This window comes from Falco biarmicus, chromosome 9 (assembly GCF_023638135.1).
Source record: "Falco biarmicus isolate bFalBia1 chromosome 9, bFalBia1.pri, whole genome shotgun sequence".
NCBI classification, from domain to species: Eukaryota; Metazoa; Chordata; class Aves; order Falconiformes; family Falconidae; genus Falco; species Falco biarmicus.
Genome location: NC_079296.1, coordinates 1,697,020 through 1,715,204, shown reverse-complemented (window position 1 = coordinate 1,715,204; position 18,185 = coordinate 1,697,020). Strand labels below are relative to the sequence as shown.

The following is an 18,185-nucleotide window of genomic DNA, read 5'->3' as shown; positions in this document are numbered from 1 at the left end:
AAAAGGGCATCACTCCAAGTTCTTTCGAGGCATTTCACCTCCACTTCTGGAATGAAATTATGAAATTGTACCCAAGTCACACATGCAGATTTTGAGGGATACACCCAGCTTGTCCTAATCTGATATTTTAACCAAACAAACCATACTGTCTACAGCATTTGCATGGTCACAGATTTTCCCCAAACCAGAAATTCCTACAGCAACCTGTAGTCTCCTTTCTGATGTTTCTAGAAACTAATTGAAGATCCATGGAAGCTGTGAAGATCTGTGAAAGGTAAAGGCACCCTGAACAGAGCTTAATGGAATGGCCAGTTTAATTAATATTGTGTATGTAAAACAACGTAAAATATTAAATGAAATATTATGCTTCCCATTCCTCCTCCCCACAGGAATCCAAAACCCTAAACAGGGTGAGAACTGTGAGTGTTTTCTGGCAGAGAAGTAGAGCACAACAGTGATTCAGTCACCAGAGACTGAAGAGCTGATTCTGGGACTCTGTTGTTGTTTGTCTGTACATCGTACATAGTGTCTGTAAAGTGCCAGCAATCTACTGTAAACACTGTACTTAGATTCCTACAGCCTTTTGTGTCTGAGGTGCCCCTCCACTGCCATTCCCCAGTTTCCACTCAGACCCAACTACAACGCATGGCATTAGGCTGTATATTTCCTTTTTACATGACTTTATGTAAGGAGCTACTGGTCCTCTCCCAGAGCACATTTGGCCATGGTAGCTATATGGAGATGGACGGAGCAAGTCAGGAAAGCCTGGAGGAAACACCACTGCGCAAGGGGATGTGAAAGGGACTGTGCATTCAGCAGGCACTCAGGCTTGCTGCTGGCCAGGGCTGGGTGGCTAATGTTTTCTTAAAACTAAGTAGGTATTGGAAGGTGTCTGAATAACAGGTACACCTTTCCTACACTAGACATAATTACTAAACAGCATAGCTCAAGTTTCAGAAAACCTGTAATACAGTAAACCAATGAAGTAGGTACAAGGTAAGAAAAAGGAGTTTAGTAGGTGCAAATTTATTATACTTACTTTCTGATACTGTTTAAGTGACACTTAGCATGAATTACTCGTTGGTGATTAAGATTAAGGCATGTTACTGAAGTTGACTTTTGTGAGTCATGTAATAGTCCTAAAGTCATGTTAATTCAGACCCATTGAAGCCCCAGCAGGGAAACAACAAGGGAAGAGGATGTGGGGTGTGGAGAATGGGAGCTGATAACACCTGCAGCTCAAGGAAGGGAATGGGAACATTACTGGGGAAAAAAAAAACCCAACTAGTTTCATCACTGAAGGAAGTCTCTGTGTAATAAGAGAGAGACATGAAATTACCGTTAAACTCACTCTGAATGAGAATCAGTGCCAAAGGATATTATTTTCATGTGTACCTCTGGTTAACAAAGGTCAGATATTTCCTGTCTATGAAACTGGTGCTCAAAGACAATGCAGCGGATAATGCTGGCAAGAAAAATGGAGCGGATCAAACGGAGTTGCTCTGTAGCAAAATTTACCTGGACAGCTCTGTTTGAAACAGCTTGTCTCCGCTCCGCGCCACCCCCGCCCCCCCTTTATTTTTCTTGCCTTCCCCCCTGCCTCTGTGGTTGAGAAGCTTTGTGTTTTACAACCCAAGATTCCCCAGCAGGGCTGGGAAGTCCCCATTTCTATGCTCCCTGTGTAGATCCTGCTCCACAGAAAAGCCCAGCACCCCATGGGTTCTGGTTACACTGACCACTCCCCCACTCTTCATGTCAGACATCCAGGCCTCTGTCTAGCACCTGTTGATAGTGGGTGAGCATTAAATGGGTGTCAGTGTCCTCCAGCAGTGCCTATTTCTTCCCACACAGTAGAGAGGGAGCTGTCAGACAGATCCCACACAAAAGACCACATCAGGGACCATTTCAGTCACTCCAAGCCAGCGACACAGGCTCTGCCACCTGCCAACACATTACATCTTTTGAGATACATGGCCAAAATGATGCTTCATTTGAGTGCTCACATCTGTACCTTCATGTCTACAAAACCAGCCAGGTATACTGTGGACACCAGACTTTGTTTTCCACTGAGCTCTCAAAATGGCATTTAAAGGATGGACAGATCTTATGTCTGGCACAGTTAGCTGAGGACTAGCAGATTCTACAGCAGTGAGAAAAAAAACAATTCCCATCTAAATTTAGATATGAAAAATGTAGGTGTACAAATCAGCTAGTCTGCCTTGTTAGTGGAGAAACACTGATGCTTCCAGAGAGCCAGTTGTCTGACTTTTTTTACTGTGAAATGAGTCAGTCATTGGAGAGGTTTATTTGTTTCCCTTGACTACAAAAGGAGCCTCAGGAGACTTGTACAGATTTCCATGTCTGACCTAGGGATCTCTTTTGATGCAGATGACTCTGATTCCCTGTGCATCCCTCCTGATCCTAACGATGTTCTTTATCAGCAACAAATTCTGCAAACCATGGTACAAAAGGCACTGCTCTGAATACTATGCACCAAAGGTATTTAAAACCAGAAGTGGGCAGAGGAATGAAATTGAGAGGAGCTTTCTAGGCCATGTTTGAAGGGATGATTAAATCACTGAGAACAGTCAGTTTTATCATTATCAAAGAAAAACTCAAGTTGCTTGCATGTTCCTTCCCTTTACATTTGGAGATAAGGTGTCTGGAACTTCTGTATTGGCAGCCTTGAGGGTGAACAGCTGCTGTAAAGCCCAGTGCACTGGAAAAACAGGGCTTTGCTCGCAGCATCGCTCCCATGTCTGGACATGGCTTTTCTATTATTTATCTAGTTACTTGCATAATCATTGAAGGGCTTCAGAATGGTGTTGGGATAAAGCCAGAACCTGTTTGGAGGGTTCTGTGTGTTTCACTGGAAAGAGATATAACTGCCAAAGACCTTGGGTCACTTTCAATGCCAGAAAGAGAGGAATTATTTGGGTATGAAAGACTTATTGGTGTATGAAAGACCCATCCTGATACAGTTCACATTCACAAGAAGCACCTGCAAGACTCTGCGAAAGTATCAGCACCACGAGCGCCTCTTTACATAGGCCAAATTTTCCATCTTTCCCTAGCCTTTACAAGGACAAAGCCTTTCTACACTTTCCCCTTGCTAGGGTGAGGCTGGAAGGTGGCTGGGAGAAACAAGACTGGCAAAAGGAGTGTGTTGTGGCAGCTTCGCCTTCCTGCTGCTGTGGAGTGCAGCCCCTGGACAGACAAATGCAAGAGGCTCTACAAGTGATGAAGCCTGGAAATCTGCCAGTGCTTCTAGAGAACATCTGGTACCCTTTGGGCTTTTGGGAGATTGAGAACATGGAAGAAGAGACCATGTCAGAGTTTTTATTCATTATTTTTTCCTCCACCCTGGGCTGGATATGAAGGGGGCTCTATGGCAAGTAGGATGCCCAAAAAAAGCGAAGCAAACATTAGGCATTATTAGAAAAGGAACAGAGAACAAAAAGGGCACCTCTTTACACCACCATATAAGCCTATGGTGGACTTTTAACTGGAATTCTGTGTGAAGCTGCAATTCCAAAAGGATGGAGTAGACCTTGAAAAGCCTTAGCATAAGGCCCTTAGGATGACTTAAAATCTGGAAGGACTCTTTAAATGGACTAGGTCTCTCTGGTCTGGAAAAGATATGAATGGAGTGGATATAGCAGATACCTGTTAAACTGAAGGGTTTGGAGAAGGTGAGAAGGGAATGACTGCTCATATTCTCTTCCTGCATAGAGCTATAGAGCACGAAAATAGCAACTGGCAGGTTTTAAACAGGCAAAAGTAGATGGTTCTTCACACACCATGCCCTTGAGCTATGGAACACCATTTTGCAAGATGTATGTGTACAAAAAGCAACAGGGCAAATTCATGGGAGAAAAATTATTTGAGGGTAATCAGACACAAAGATACCACCAATGGCTCAGAAATCACTGGAGACTGGAGCAGTCTGAAAGCATATTCCTCTGTGGTTGCCATGCTTTTATTCTGTTCCTTGGGAACTCATTTTTAAGCCACTGTTGGACAGAAGTCTGTGCTGGCTTAACTACTGTCATGATCCAGTACATCCATCCTCAGGCTCCTATGTCCTTATGTTATAATGTGACATTTCACTGGACATTTTCATGGAGCAGGTGTTGTGGTTTAACCCCAGCCAGCAACTAAGCACCACACAGCTGCTTGCTCATGCCCTGTGCAGTGGGATGGGGAGGAAGAGAAGTGGAAGAGCAAAAGGGAGAAAACTCATAAGAATAGTTCAATAATTGAAAAAAAAAATGCAAGAAACTGATTACAATGATGATGATGATGACGATGAAGAAGAGGAAAATAAATAAAAATCCCAAACCATGCCTAGAGGAATGAAACCTTAGACAAGTGATGTAAAAACCATTGCTTACCACCAACCGACCAACGCCCAGCCAGTCGCTGAGCAGTGGCTCCCAGCCAGCTTTCCCCCTAGTTAATATGCTGAGCGTGGCATCGCATGGTATCCCTTGGGGCAGTTGGGGTCAGCTGTCCCAGCCATGCCCCCTCCCAGCTTCTGGTGCACCCCCAGCCTGCTCGCTGGTGGGGTGGGGTGAGGAGCAGAAAAGGCCTTGACTCTGTTAGCGCTGCTCAGCAATAACTAAAATACCCTTGAATTATCAACACTGTTTCCAGCACAAATCCAAAATGTAGCCCCATACCAGCTAGCACGAAGAAAATCAATGCTACCTCAACTGAGACCAGCGCAACAGGTTAGCAGAGTAGCCTGTGGAAATCATCTTGCCTGTTCTGCTGTGAATAACATCATCTCAGCTACTCAACTCTTTACTATTTTTAGATAGGCTTTCCTTGGTGTCTTGTAGAAAATCACAGTATCAACCTCTGCCTTATTTCTGGCAGCAATTTGACAAAGGATCTGCTGTGGTCAGCAGGTATTAAGGTTGAGTGATAACTTCAGCATTCAACAATTAGTATAACACCTATATTAATAACATGCCACACAGGTAGTACTACAGATAAGATACAAATCACATAATTAGTTTTCAGATCGCAGAAATGACATTTGACCAGCTAGCTCAAAAAGCTTGGTTAAATATTTATATATGAACTCACTGGACCTCAGACATAACTCAGCTGAAAAAGGATGAAGCCAATGAAGCTCATCAGTCATTTGCAATACGTGGCAAATAGACTTGCTTTGTCACCAAAGGGCCAAGGAAATTAAGTTGGTAACAGCCCTCCTGTGACTCCACCAACACTAAGTTACTTTGTCGCTGCTGTACCCCGTCATCTTCAAATAAAGCCAAGGTGCTTAGCTCTAGGCTATGGTCAGCATCAAGAAAGAGCCGGTGCTTCCCCAAGCCAGGCAGAAGAAAGTCAGGAAATGGGAAAAGTCAGTCCCAGAGCTATACATGCTGAAGAGAGGAGTGGTAGTGGGGGCTGCCAAATTTCTGAGCCTGGCAGAGCTCCTGAGATTGCTGCTCCCAGCTGCCTGCATGGGTGGCGAGGCTCCTCCTGAACCAGCTGCAGAACAACTGCGGTGTACAGGAGACCATCTAAAAGGTCCAGGCACTGCGATATAAAGGAGTGAAGGGGCAACTTTATCAGCTGTCCCCAGCTATAAGACCATCATCATGGGGCAGAGTGCCCACCATACCTTTGCCAAAGTCTGAGCAGGGAATCTGCAGTACAAACAGGACCTGAACACAGACCTGCTGAAACTTGGGCCTTAACTAGAGGCATTCAGCAACTTTAAAAAGTTGCTTATCATCATTGCAGAAGATCATGGAAACATGTGACTTGCTGATAGTCTGTATGTTCTGAAAATGGTGAATGCCATAAAGAAAAGTGACAATGGAAAGATTCACCAACTGACAATTTAAAATTCAAGAAAAATTCAGCAATCATGAAATTACAAAACCTTTGGCTACACTTCATGATACAGGTAATGTCAGTGATAAGGAAAACATATGAGAAATTATGCCTTTAAAAGGTGAAGAAAAAAATAGTGCTGATGCCAAGTGGTATAACATATGCCTTCACTATGTCTTTCAGTCCTGCCAGGCGCAGAGGCAGCGGAGGCAGCAGAGTGGCTTGGGACGATAAAGAAGGAAATCAAAGAAGCAGCACAGCTACAAGAAGTGACTGCACTACAGTGGCACAGCCAGCGCTAGACTGTTCTAGCAGGAGGATGGTGGTAGAAGAGGATTTTTCACCGTGGTGACACTATCTCCCTGTCAATTTTGCAGAAAGTCAGGCTCTAGCAATTTCCTCAGTATCATGCAAGAAACCCCTAGTGCGACACAACACAGGTGTCTGCAGGAGAAGACACTACTGTCTTTCTTCTCATCAGGCTAGTCTTCCAGACAGGTTTCCAACTGATGGATTTACGTATTTTCTTATCATTGGGGAGGCTGGTTTTTGAATAGAGAAAATTGCAGAAGCCAACAGCATTTTGATTTCAAGTACAGGCATTTGTAACTAGTATCTGTCACTCGGGCTTTTCTCCTAACCATGCCAAAATACAGCATGTGCAGTAAAAGTGTAAATCATGTTTTCCTACTCTACATGGTAACTGAGGAAGTGTAGAATACTTTGAGAAAGATGGGCTGTGTCAGAAAACTGAAGAAAGTGAGGGAAATGTGTTTAATATACTGCAGGTCATACAGAAGTGCAGAGAACCCAGGACAGGGTGGAGGGCACTGCCTGGGAGGGTCCTTTCTCTGTAGAATTCAGTGCCAAACAGCTAGCTGGTGTGCGTGCAGGGGGTCTGCAGGGTACAAGGACACAGACAGGTGAGACAGGGAAGACTGGTGGTTGCCTTGGCCAAAGACCCCAAGTCATTCCCTGTGTGAGGGCCTATACCAGCCACATAGTGACAGAGGGAAAATGAGAATTTGCAGGATTGAGGGGAAATTTCTGGGACATCTTTTCTACCTGTCGTGGTGGAAATCAGCCATGAAATGCTCTGGCAGCAAATGGTGGACTGATACATGACCTGCATCCCATGAGGAACAAGAACTTGTATGAGCTCACAAGCAGTTCCTGGGTGGCAGAATAACAGACAGTGCTTTCCTGGCAGGATATAAGAGCAGTGGCTTGGAAGGTAATATAAACGATGAACTTGCCAATGAATCAAAGCCAGAGTACACTCAATTAAAGTAAAATACATGTGCACCCCCGCCTGCCTCCCCCCAATTTCTCTGTGAAGTGGTGGCACCTGTCTGAATGAAGGTTTTGATTTTCTCACCCCCATCCCACCGCCAAAGCATGTAACAAGTTCTTCCAGTCTACTCCCCCTAGGGTTTCATGCGTGGGAGCACTTCTGCTGCAGCTCTCTTCCTTGCCTCCCTTAAGGATGAGAGGTAGATCATTCCTTCCTCCCAGCCATCACCTTCTCCTGCACATATCACCTGCTCTGGAAATGATGGTGCCTAATGCATTCCCTCTCATAGACATGAAAGGTCTCCCCTATCCTTTGACTTCAACTCATTTTGAATAGTGGAAAAAGGAGAACGTAAACTGTCATTTATTTTCCCCACCTAAAGGTGTGAAATATATGATGTTGCAATGAAAAATTGTCAGTAAAAAATAAGTACTCCCCTACGTGGCTTCAAATAGCGTTATTAAGTAAATCTCCCAGTAGCGCTAAGGCTAAGGATGCACAATAGCTCAGACAGCACAGCCACTAGAAGTAAAACAAGTATAAATTGGAACATACGAGACACATTGCACAGCCTATCTAATATTTCACAAGGACTTGGCAAGAAGGATATTTGATTTATCAGCGCAGATGGGTTGGTTAAACATTTCTTAATGAACTCAGTTAATCCAGGCATCAGCTGAAAGGGTCCAACATCAGACTTTCTAAATAGCTTTCCGTGAAAAGGGTGAACGTCTGTGACCTCTTTCAATGTACCATGACCTCTTCCATTGTACCTTTCAATGTAAGGTAGAATGACTCCTCAGATTAAAAGCTATTAAGGAAGCACGATTTTTTATTATTTGATCCGGCAATACCACCTGGCGGCCAAGCGTCGGTACTGCAGCCCTGACGCCGCGCATGCGCGGTGGCGCGTCCCCCTCGGCGCTGCCGGCAGTTGTTAACGGCATCGCGATCCCGCGCTGCCTGCGGGGTGGTGCCGCGGGCCCGCTGCTGCCTCCCGGTCCGCTGGCGGCGAGCCATGGCCGGGGGCTGAGGGGAGGGAGGCGGGGAAGCAGGAGGCCGCCCCCCGCGGCCCCCGCTCGCCCCGTGCCGCTGCCCCCCGCTGCAGCATCTCCCCCGCAGCGGGGCCACAGCCCCAGGTGCCTCGGCGCTGCCCGGCCAGCCGGCCCCCCGCTGCCGCTCGGGAAGGGCTTGCGGCAGGAGCGGCTCCGGCCAGGGCCGAGCGGCACCGGTCGCGGTCACTTGTGCTTCTGTCCCTTTGCCGGGGGCCGCGCTGAAGCCGCCGCGGGCTGTTCCCCCCCCCCGGGGATGCCGTGGGCTGCGCCGCCTCGGGCTGGCGGGGTTTGTTCCTGCCCGGCCTCGCCCCCCGCGGTGCGGGTGCGGAAGGGGAGCGGGGGCACGGCCCGGTGTGGGCAGGAGCTGGGCCGGCCGGGGAGAGGCGAAGGAGAAGGAACCCGGGGGCAGGCGGGCAGCAGCTGCCTCCTGCTGCGGACACAGAGGGCCTGGCCCTGCGGGGGGGGGGGACCAGCCCCGCAGCCCGCAGCAGCCGGGTGCCAGCGTGCACAGCGGGGTCCGTGTGTCACCCGCGGGGTCCGTGTGTCACCCACAGCCTGGGGTGGCCCCGGCGCGGGAGGGAGCGACGCGCCGTGTCCGGGAGGCCGCGTCTTGCGAGGAAGAGCTGTGAGACACCCGGGGGTTACCGGGGGGGGGGGAGCCGAGCGGCCGGCGTTCTGCGGGAGGGAGGGAGGAGAGAGGGGGAAAGATGCGTCTGAACTGTCACATTTTCACAGCGGTGCCAAAAGCGAGAGCTGTGGTGAGTCCGGGTCCGTGGGACCCTGTCTCCTCTCTTGTGTGCCCCAGGTGCCCCTGCCCCTCCTCTGCGCCCCCTCCCCTTCCCTGTGCCGCTGTGATTTTGTGTGTGTGTGGGGGGGGGTGACCCGGGCTGGACCGAAGCTGCTTTTCCCGCTCCCCCTCCTCCGCTGGACAGGGGAGGCAAAATAGAACAAAAAGCTCACGAGTCGCGGTAAGGATGGGGAGAGCACTCAGCCATTGCCTTCGCGGGCCTAACAGGCTGAACTTGGGGAAATGAGTGCGATTGATTAGCAGTCAAGTTGGAGCAGGAGAATGAGCAGTAAAAGCAAATCTTCAAAGCACCTTTGCTCCAGCCCTCACTTCTGCTGGGCTTAACTTTACTCCCAATTTTCATGTCTCCTCCCGGCAGGGGAACAAGGAACAGCAGCTGCGGTCAGTTGATCACACATCTGTCTTCTTCTTTCTCCTCCTCAAGCCTTGCTGTCCAAACCCATCCTGTTTTGATTGCCTGTAGCTCTCCGTTCTGTTCTTCCGCCCTGCTTCCTCTTAGCTTGTGCCTTTATATCTCATTCTACTGCTCCCTTCTCTTTTACTCTCTCCGCTTTTGTCCTGCTCCCTCTCCTTCTCCCCTTTTCTTCATCCTGTCTCTGTCCTGCAGCCCATTGCTGGTTTTCCATTTACATCTCTGTCCTGATCTGTATCCATCTCTTTTTAGGTTTTTGTGCCCCCCCCCACCTGCCTCCCCCCAATTTCTCTGGCCTGTTCCCTGGCGTTCTTTTCCTCCCTGCACCTGTACATGCTGCTTGGGGTCCAGGGAGATGTCTGGAGGCGGGGGGCACCTCAGGAAGGTCTGTGTCCAAACAGGCACTTACTACTGTGGAATTCCTGACTTCCCGCAGGCATGGGAATCTCCCAAGCCAACACCAGAACTGTTGTTTTCTTGGTGGTTTTTAAAGGTGACACCATGAAAGGATGGGGTAAGAAAACCTGGTACCCTGAGCACATCATTTCCAGAGAAACATGTTGCCTATACACCTTCATTTGGGGGGAGGACAGGTGAGTACGTTAAGTGTTGACTTCTTTCAGTGCAGCTGTGCTTTTATTAAGAGGAATAACCTCCTCTGTTGTTGAGAGTTAGGGTTTGCTTTTTTCTGAGAATTCTGCCTGTCTGTTCAAAGTCATTGATCTGCGTGCTTTTCCCTTGAGGAAAAGGACCACAACTCAGTCTTACTTATTCACTGTGGCATGCTCAGTTATAGAATAAATTTCTCACCATAAAACTCTGGTGCTTCCAAACAGCAGCATGGTTGTCTGCATAATGTATCTGTAGTCCCGTCTCAAGGAACGCATTAATGGTGTTACGAATTATAAATAAGGTAGCTTCCTGCCGTAGCAAGACAGTGTGTTGGGTTTGAAACCTTTGGGTAGGACAGAAGGAGGTTGCCACCCTGGGTCAGTGGTGAGTGCAGGCATGTGTCGTCTGATCTAGAGTTGATGGCTGTCATCACTTTAGCTCTAGAATTACTTGGAGACCCAGGGAACTCCAGTTCCCTTAAGCTGCAACCTTGGAGCTTTTCCAGGCAGTGGGATGAAATTCCTGTCACATGCTCTAAGGCACCTTAAAGAGAAAGGAGGCACAGTTTGAGTTTTCTTCCGTGTAGGCATCAGGGAGGTACAGCTCTGAGCTTAGTACTGGCTGCTACTAGGAGACGCTTTCAAGTGAACTGAGTGCGGCTCTGGATACCCAAAGCTGGACAGGGTTGGCAAATGCTGATGTAGAGTTTTGGTGGTAAACTTAACCAGCCTGTCTTAACAAGCAGGCATGTTCTTTGTTCGCAAGCACTGTTTAGTCCCGCCTAGGCTTCCTGAAAGTTTGAAGGGCCGTGGTCACATCTTCCCTTGGTCACAATGAACAGTTGCCTGTGCAGATTTGCTTTTTAAGGAGCATGCTGTGGTTGTATTTTCTCTCTTTGGCTTTGCATTTGGGAAATAGTGTAACAGTTACAGCTCAACTGAAGGAGCACGATACCTCATGTGGCAGAGAAGGAGACGTGTTTTACTAATTTTTTGGTGTGTGTCAGTTTGACCCCCAAATGACATTGTGTCAAAGCTTGTGGCCAGGTTCCACTGTAGATGTTGACTTGTGGTATGAATGACTCCCAAGTGTACTTTAGGAGAGCTCTGTTGGTATAGATGTGCTGAGCAATCGTTCTGCTGTGTGTGTGCCTGTTCTGGTTTGGCTTCCAGGTATGAGCATGCAAAAGATAACTTGCAACTGTAGTCAGCCTTGCTCTAAAATCAGAATGGTTTCTACTGCTGCCTGGATATCTGAGAGCCTCCTGAACGTTTCAGGCAGGCCAGGAGTTGTGCCCCAGTATTTCTGAGAGTCCACAGCTCTGCAGTTCTCTAGAGGAGCACTACAGGTAAGGCTGTAAGATCCCAGAGCTCTTTGCAAGTTACACTAACGGAATTTCTTTGGATATATATTGGGATACATATGCCAGCTGAAAAGGTATTGTTTGCTTTCGTGCCCAGTAAACACAGATCACTTGGGTGGTCATGTACACTTGTCAATTACTGAGGAAATTTCCACCCATTGGATGGAAAAGGAAACAGTTCAGAGGCAATGTTTAAGGTTTGGAGGGGTTTTTGTTTGCTGTAAACCCTGGGGTTTTAGCATTTTGTTCCATATTGTCTGTTAAAGAAAATGTATTTTGAATTAAGAAATGTAACGTGCTAAAGCAGCTAAGTGGCAGAACCAGGCCTCGTCCCTAGCGTAGCCCTAATCCAAGGCTGGTTTAAAACCCAGTCCAGTTGATCAGTGGGAGAACAGAGAAACAACAGATGACCAATTTGTGGACACAAGTGCTCCCAAACGCAGGTGTTTTTAGAAAAATTGGTGTATGTAAATAGGAATTGCTTGTTCAAAGACTAAGCGGGCTTGAAGGAGTGTGTGAGTTAAAGCAGGCAGAAAGAAGATCACGATCCGAGGAGGAGCTTGGAACCAAGGCAGAGACTGGAACCAAGGTGGTCAATCAACTGGGACAGGTGATAGATTTGCAGAACTGACGAGACCAAAGGAAACTTCTAAAAAACTTTGGACATTGACTAATGATTTTATAAGTGTATATAAGCTGTGCTGCATCCCTTTATTCTTTGCCACTCACTGAGGTGGTGGCCCAGCTCTGAGTTGTGATTAAAGCGAGCCCAGTGGCACCCACATCTATGTGAACTTTTCGTTAACACTGGGAGTCATCTCAAGACAGAGCAGGGCTGCCATATACCCAGTTTGATAACACGGCGTGGATCTGTGGAGTCTGTCTCCCATTGAGGGTCTGAGCATATAGTCCTCATCCAACAAGGGGCGTGGACTTGTAACTCACCGGCAGTGTGCTGCCATTAGAGCATGGACTGTGTCCACGCCGTGTTCCATTCTATGTTCGACACTTGATTTGGAGATTATCTGCCGTGGCCAGAACTTACTTGGCTTGCTGCCATGTGATAGGACAAGACACTGGCACTTAGGGCTTGATACTATTTTTATCACATGGAGACAATCACAATTCTCTAGACAGCAAATGGCCAGCTCTCTGTTGTAATTCCTTGGGATACAATTCTGTCACCCTTTCTGTGCTGGTTTTGGCTGGGCTGGAGTTAATTTCTTCGTGCTAGCTGGTATGGTGCTACATTTTCGATTTGTGCTGGAAACTGTTGATAATTCAGGGGTGTTTTAGTTATTGCTGAGCAGCGCTTTCACAGAGTCAAGGCCTTTTCTGCTCCTCACCCCACCCCACCAGCAAGGAGGCTGGGGGTGCACCAGAAGCTGGGAGGGAACACAGCTGGGACAGCTGACCAAAGGGATGTCCCATACCGTATGACATCATGCTCAGCATATAAAGCTAGGGGAAGGAAGGGGTAGACATTCGGAATTATGGCATTTGTATTATACACGATGGAACCCTGCTTTCCTGGAAATGGCTGAAAACCTGCCTGCTGATGGAAAGTAATCAGTCGATTCCTTGTTTTGATTTGCCTGCCTGCACAGCTTCTGCTTTACTTATTTAAACTGTCTTTATTGTAACCCATGAGTTTTCTCATTCTTACCCGTACGATTCTCTCCCCTATCCCACTGGGGTGGGGAGGGGGGGAGCAGCTATATGGGGACTTGGTTGCCAGCTGGGGTTAAACCTCATCACCTTCATCTTGGCCTCTGCACCTAGCTAGAGTGCAGGGCCAGCTGCATCCCTGCACTGGGGAAACAACCCCTTTGTGTGCGCCAGCATCCACTCTGTCCCTCTAGCACCATCTTCCCAGAAAGAGCTGGTAATCAAAGAGATCACTAGGCTGGAAGATCAGTGGCCTTGTTTCAGTCCTAGAACAACCTGTCCTGATAAGCATTTCGGTGGCTGGGGAGCTCTAGATGATGTCCATCTATCCAGAACCATTTCCAACCCAAAGTGAACCTGTAAATTTTCTGTTCTTAAGAGATGGGTAGAGGCCAGGGAAGGGGACTTACAGGGCATCAGGGATGAAGCTCCCAGCCACATGTAAGTGCTATATGTTATAATGAAAATCTTCATTTTTCCAGGGAAGAGAGGAGCTCCAAGCAGCACCCTCAAGCTTTTACATCAGCAGCCAAACATCTGTGATTCTCGGCAAAGAGAAAGGATGATACTATTAAAAACATTGCTGAGTCTGGATGAATCCTGTCAAGCTCTTGGTTTCATCTACAGATACATGAAACACTAGAGAAACAGGACTTTTAGACTGTCTACCACGTTGTGGTACCACTTCCCAACATCAGAGATCACCAAGCAGGCCACTGTTCAGGCTGCTGCTCACATGCCAGTCAGAGAATATAAGTGCAGGAATACTTGATAAAGAGTTTAAAATGTTCTCTTCCATGGTCTCCACTAACTGGAAGTTTATTAACAGACCCTTTGGGGGGTTGGGCGGGGGGAAGACAACTTACATAATCTTTCCAACAGGAATTTGAGATTCCAGAGAGACAAATGCAGCCAGTTGTTTTATTGCAAATTTATAGTACTTCATCTCTCTATTTCAAACAGATAAAGGTGGATATCAAAATGAAGCGTTTCCAACACCATGCTCGTGACTCCAGAGGCCCAGGTATCCTCTCAATGCAGAGCTCAATGAAGAAAAAAAAAAAAAGAAGTTTAGGTCCTGCTGCTACTCTTTATAGATTATGGAGGGCATTTCCCAGATAGAGTATTTCATGTGGGACACAGGACTTGCACACAGATAGCCAATATCAACATATGGGTTAGGGACAGGTTTCTACTTTTCACTGCAGAAAACTGAGGCAACAGAACCTCTTGAGAAAAGGAAAATATTCAGTCTACTGAATACAGCCTACTATATTCAGTAGACGGAAGTTACCAGTCTTGATGTTAGCTGGAAGCAAATCCTTGTCAACATACAGAATTGCTGTTGTGCAACTTAAACCAGTCTGACTTATAGCACAAATCCAACTTAAAGATTGTTGTAATTTCATCGTTTCTCCAGTTTTTTGTACTTGGCTTCTGCAGAAGGAAAAAATAACAATATTTTAGGACTAGATAAGTAAAAGCTTTGAATCCTGTAAGCTGCTATACATCTTAAAATTCAAGTTAATTTACAGTAACACTCAGGGTCACACTTTATTACAGCATTTAGGCAAATATAATTGTACAATAAATTTTTTTAAGAGCCAGGTGCTTGTCAGACAACTAATACTTGGGTTCCTGGTGGAACTGTATGAATCCCTCTATCTGCAGAATTAAACATTTGTCTTTAAAATTTGGGTCAGTGCATATTGTAAAAGACAAATCAAGCCTCACTAATAAGTTGTAGTTCAATAACACCTGTACTTGTCCACCTCCATAAACTTGTTATATTAATCTTTTCCCAACACTTACACTTCACATAAGATGTTCATTGCTCAAAAGCGGCACAGGCAACTCGGCAGCTCATATTTGTTAAGTAGAGGAGATTTGCCTTTTTAAATCCCCTTGCAAGGGACTATGCTGCTAGGTAGTAACAGTAGAGGACAACATTTACCAAGTTTTTTGGAATATGCGTCCAATTTATAAGCTGCCTGCTCCAGAGCTGCAACCTGTTCCTCAATTAGGTTGATTTGTTCCAGATATGGCTGAAGAGCAGCATCTTGAAAAAGGAGAAAAATCATACCTGTCAGTTCTCAGTAATTCACTTCCAAGAATGATTCACACTTGAAACACAAGAACTTTTCATTACATTCTTCAATTAGAACAATTTAAAAGCTCCTTCCTTCCCCCGCCCCAAAATCAAGTGTCAGTACTGAGAGCCATGTACTGGCTACAAGTAACAATACAATGTGAATCAAAAGAGGTGTTACTTTCCATCAGATCCAAAATCTGGGGTAAAACAGGACATAAATTCAGACGTGTTTTCTCTTATGCTAGTCTACATCATGTGTATAGCTGTAAAGAAATACACAAGATCGGTACTGTATAGCAGCACATCTATTTCAGTGCATTTTCTTTCCTTCATCCCCTAATAAAGAGTGAAATATATGACTCTCAGATGCTTCATTTCCCAAACAACTGTACTGTTCGTTAGACCTCTACCTTATTCGGTCTACTTACATTTTTGATTTAAATCCTTCAGATTTCTACTGATGTTTATAGCAATATCTTTCATTTCTAGGTACTTCAAGCTAGTCAGCTTATTCATGTTTTCCAAGAGTTTGTAGTCTTCACTGGTGGCTTAAAAAGAACAGAGTTTGTTTTAATTAAAAGTTGATGTGGTTTGAATTGGGTGCAGACTCTTCAAGAGGACAAAGAGATTTCAAACCAATAGCTGAACATAACCAAGAATAGTATCACAGGTATTAGTATAATGCTCTACAAAAAAGAGAGGTAATGTTTTGTGAATTGTAAAAATCAATTGGACTGATGAACAGCTATTCACTTGCAATTTGAAAGAAAAAATTACTGTTTCCTCACATTTCTACTCTTATTCTGTCATTTAAACACTTATGTTTACAAAGCTGACAGCACAAATCCAGACTGGAAATCTGTACCATAAACCCTTCAGGTCCATGCACATCAGTAGTGCTGTGGAGTGCTTTCGAAATTAGAGCCTATGGAATCCACTAACTTGAGCAGTGTACTTTGCTCCCATTAATGTTGCACAGCAGTTTATTCTAAAGCATGAATGTTAGAAATCACGCATATGATCCTTGCTCTCACTCAGAGACAAAATAGCTGCATGCGTTCCACTCTCTACTGTGCTTCTCTTCTAGTCCTTCTTAACCTAGACCCCTTTTGTTTGTTTGGTTTTCCATGCACAAGCTTCTGCAAGACTAAAAAGAAGTATTTTTAAGTTGATGATATCCCGCTGAATTATCTGTGCTATTCCCGGACTTAATTAATATGATTAATACCAGTGTTGTTAGTCGTCTAGCAACATGCCAGACCTGAAAAGCCAGTCTTGCTGGATATGATCTAAATAGGTATAGTTTAGACAAACTACACAACAGATTTCTTTAAAAGAAAATGAAAAGAAATAAAAACTTACCCGCAGGTCAGTATTGCAGTGCCTTACCTGTAAGTTCACCTGTTAAATAAGTGGCCATTTTGTTGAACATGTCTTTACAGAGTTCATTGATGTCTGCCTCTGCTGGTTCCTTAGCTTCCTCTGCTGTTTCAACAGCGGGATCCTCTGATCAGGGTACAGGCATGACAGGGTTAGGGAAAAGTTGGCAGGTACAGAAACACACCATCAAGATTGCATGGGCCCGTTTTTTTCCCCTTAAAATTGACTACACCTGCTTCCCATACAGGTTGTCTACCCTACTGAGGGGTAACAAACCCAGGCGGCTTCCTTGAAGTAGCATCAAGATTATTTCAAAATAAGACTTTAGGAAGCATTTAAGAGGAGACAGGCACCTGGCCAGACCACACTTTCAAGTATCAGCCATCTCCCATGCTTCAACGACAGGAAAGGAATCTGGGGACCACTTCTGGGTGACGGGCACAAGGCTACTGATGTGTATTTGTAGTCGCTGATTCAGAATAGAAGAACCGTCCCCCGGCCCGTTTCAGGAGGGGCCACAGGTCCCCGCCTGTGGAAAGCGACAACCGCCGCCTTTCTGCTGCAAGCCCCTTTCTGCCACGGCTGCCTCTGCTCCGCTCCCCGCGGCTCGGCGGCCCCTCTCCCTCAGCCCGACGGGTCGCCCTTCCCTTCGCCGGCCGCTTGTGCCAGCTGGAATGCGAAGCTGCCCCGAGGCCGCGGCTCCCGGCAGGCGGCGCGGGGGTCGGCAGGCTCACGGGGGCGAGCCTCCGCCGGGCTCCGGGGGAGCCGCCCGCCGGCCGAGAGGCAGGACGCCATGGGCCCGCTCCGCACCGGCCCGCACTCCCCCCGCCGCGGGGCGGCCGCTGCTCCGCCGGCCCGGCCCGCCCCTCGTCGCGCCGGCAGCAGCCAGCGGGCCGCAGCCCAGCGGCCAAGGGCCTACCTGGAGACCCCGACCCCGACCCCGGCCCCGGCCCCTTACGCTTGGCGGGCCGCGCGGCAGCCTCCAGCAGACCCTCCGTCGCGGTCGCCATGGCAACAGGCCCCCCTCCCGCGGCGCCCGCTTCCGCCCTCGACCCCGCGCAAGGCCGCGGCCCCGCCCCTCGCCGACCGGCCGCATGCGCGCCTGCGGGCGGGGCGGGGCGGGCGCTGGCGTCAGCTGCAGGAGTAAGCGGCTTTCATCGCGGCAGGAGAAAGACAAACCGCGGTGTAAAAACGAGTTTACTTTCCACCAGGTGTAAAAGGCAGCGAGGCAGCACAGAAGCAGCGCGGCTTGCGCTTGGCGTGGCTGCGGTGCCGGTTTCACCGTTTCCCTCTAACACCACGACTGAACCATCCATTGCAGGAGCACCAGAAGCACTTCCGCACTGCAGACCAGTTCCAAGCGGTGTCGCTCGCCCGGCCCTCAGGGAGACTCCAGCCTTCTGTTTGACGGCGTTTTCCTTCGGCTTACCCGGTCCCCTTGCACCTGAGGGTCTTGATGCAGCTTAAAAACAGCTCTGCTTTTGCTAGTGGTGTGGAGACAACTGCCAACACGCTGTACTCTGTCCTGGGGCAGCTGTGCTTAAGTGTTGCTGTAGTTGCCACAGCAATGTCTACAGGGTTTTTTTAGTCCATACTGTTAGTAGCACTATATATAGATAGTGCAGCTAAGCATTAAGTCTGTTAAAAA

At 47.3% G+C, this 18,185-nt stretch overlaps 1 protein-coding gene, 1 long non-coding RNA gene and 1 other non-coding gene across 5 annotated transcripts; 2 read left to right on the top strand and 1 right to left on the bottom strand.

Moving 5' to 3' along the window:
• The first annotated feature begins 8,227 nt into the window (after positions 1-8,227).
• On the top strand, positions 8,228-14,134 carry LOC130154699 (uncharacterized). 3 transcript variants are annotated; one of them, XR_008823826.1, is made up of 3 exons: positions 8,228-8,827; positions 9,859-10,015; positions 13,548-14,134. It is a non-coding gene; the product is annotated as an uncharacterized LOC130154699 (long non-coding RNA). The 3 variants fall into 3 exon arrangements; XR_008823825.1 differs by having other exon boundaries at positions 8,229-8,827; positions 9,916-10,015; XR_008823824.1 differs by lacking the exon at positions 8,228-8,827 and having other exon boundaries at positions 8,967-10,015.
• LOC130155644 (small nucleolar RNA SNORD45) lies at positions 10,411-10,495 on the top strand. Its single transcript, XR_008824139.1, has one exon. It is a non-coding gene; the product is annotated as a small nucleolar RNA SNORD45 (small nucleolar RNA).
• BLOC1S2 (biogenesis of lysosomal organelles complex 1 subunit 2) lies at positions 13,973-17,648 on the bottom strand. Its single transcript, XM_056351022.1, has 5 exons — positions 17,496-17,648; positions 16,547-16,663; positions 15,586-15,705; positions 15,020-15,124; positions 13,973-14,502 (listed from the first exon to the last, which is right to left on the bottom strand). Exons 1-5 carry the CDS (start codon positions 17,545-17,547, stop codon positions 14,471-14,473), a joined length of 426 nt encoding a protein of 141 aa, XP_056206997.1. The 5' UTR covers positions 17,548-17,648; the 3' UTR covers positions 13,973-14,470.
• Between the last annotated feature and the right edge of the window lie 537 nt (positions 17,649-18,185).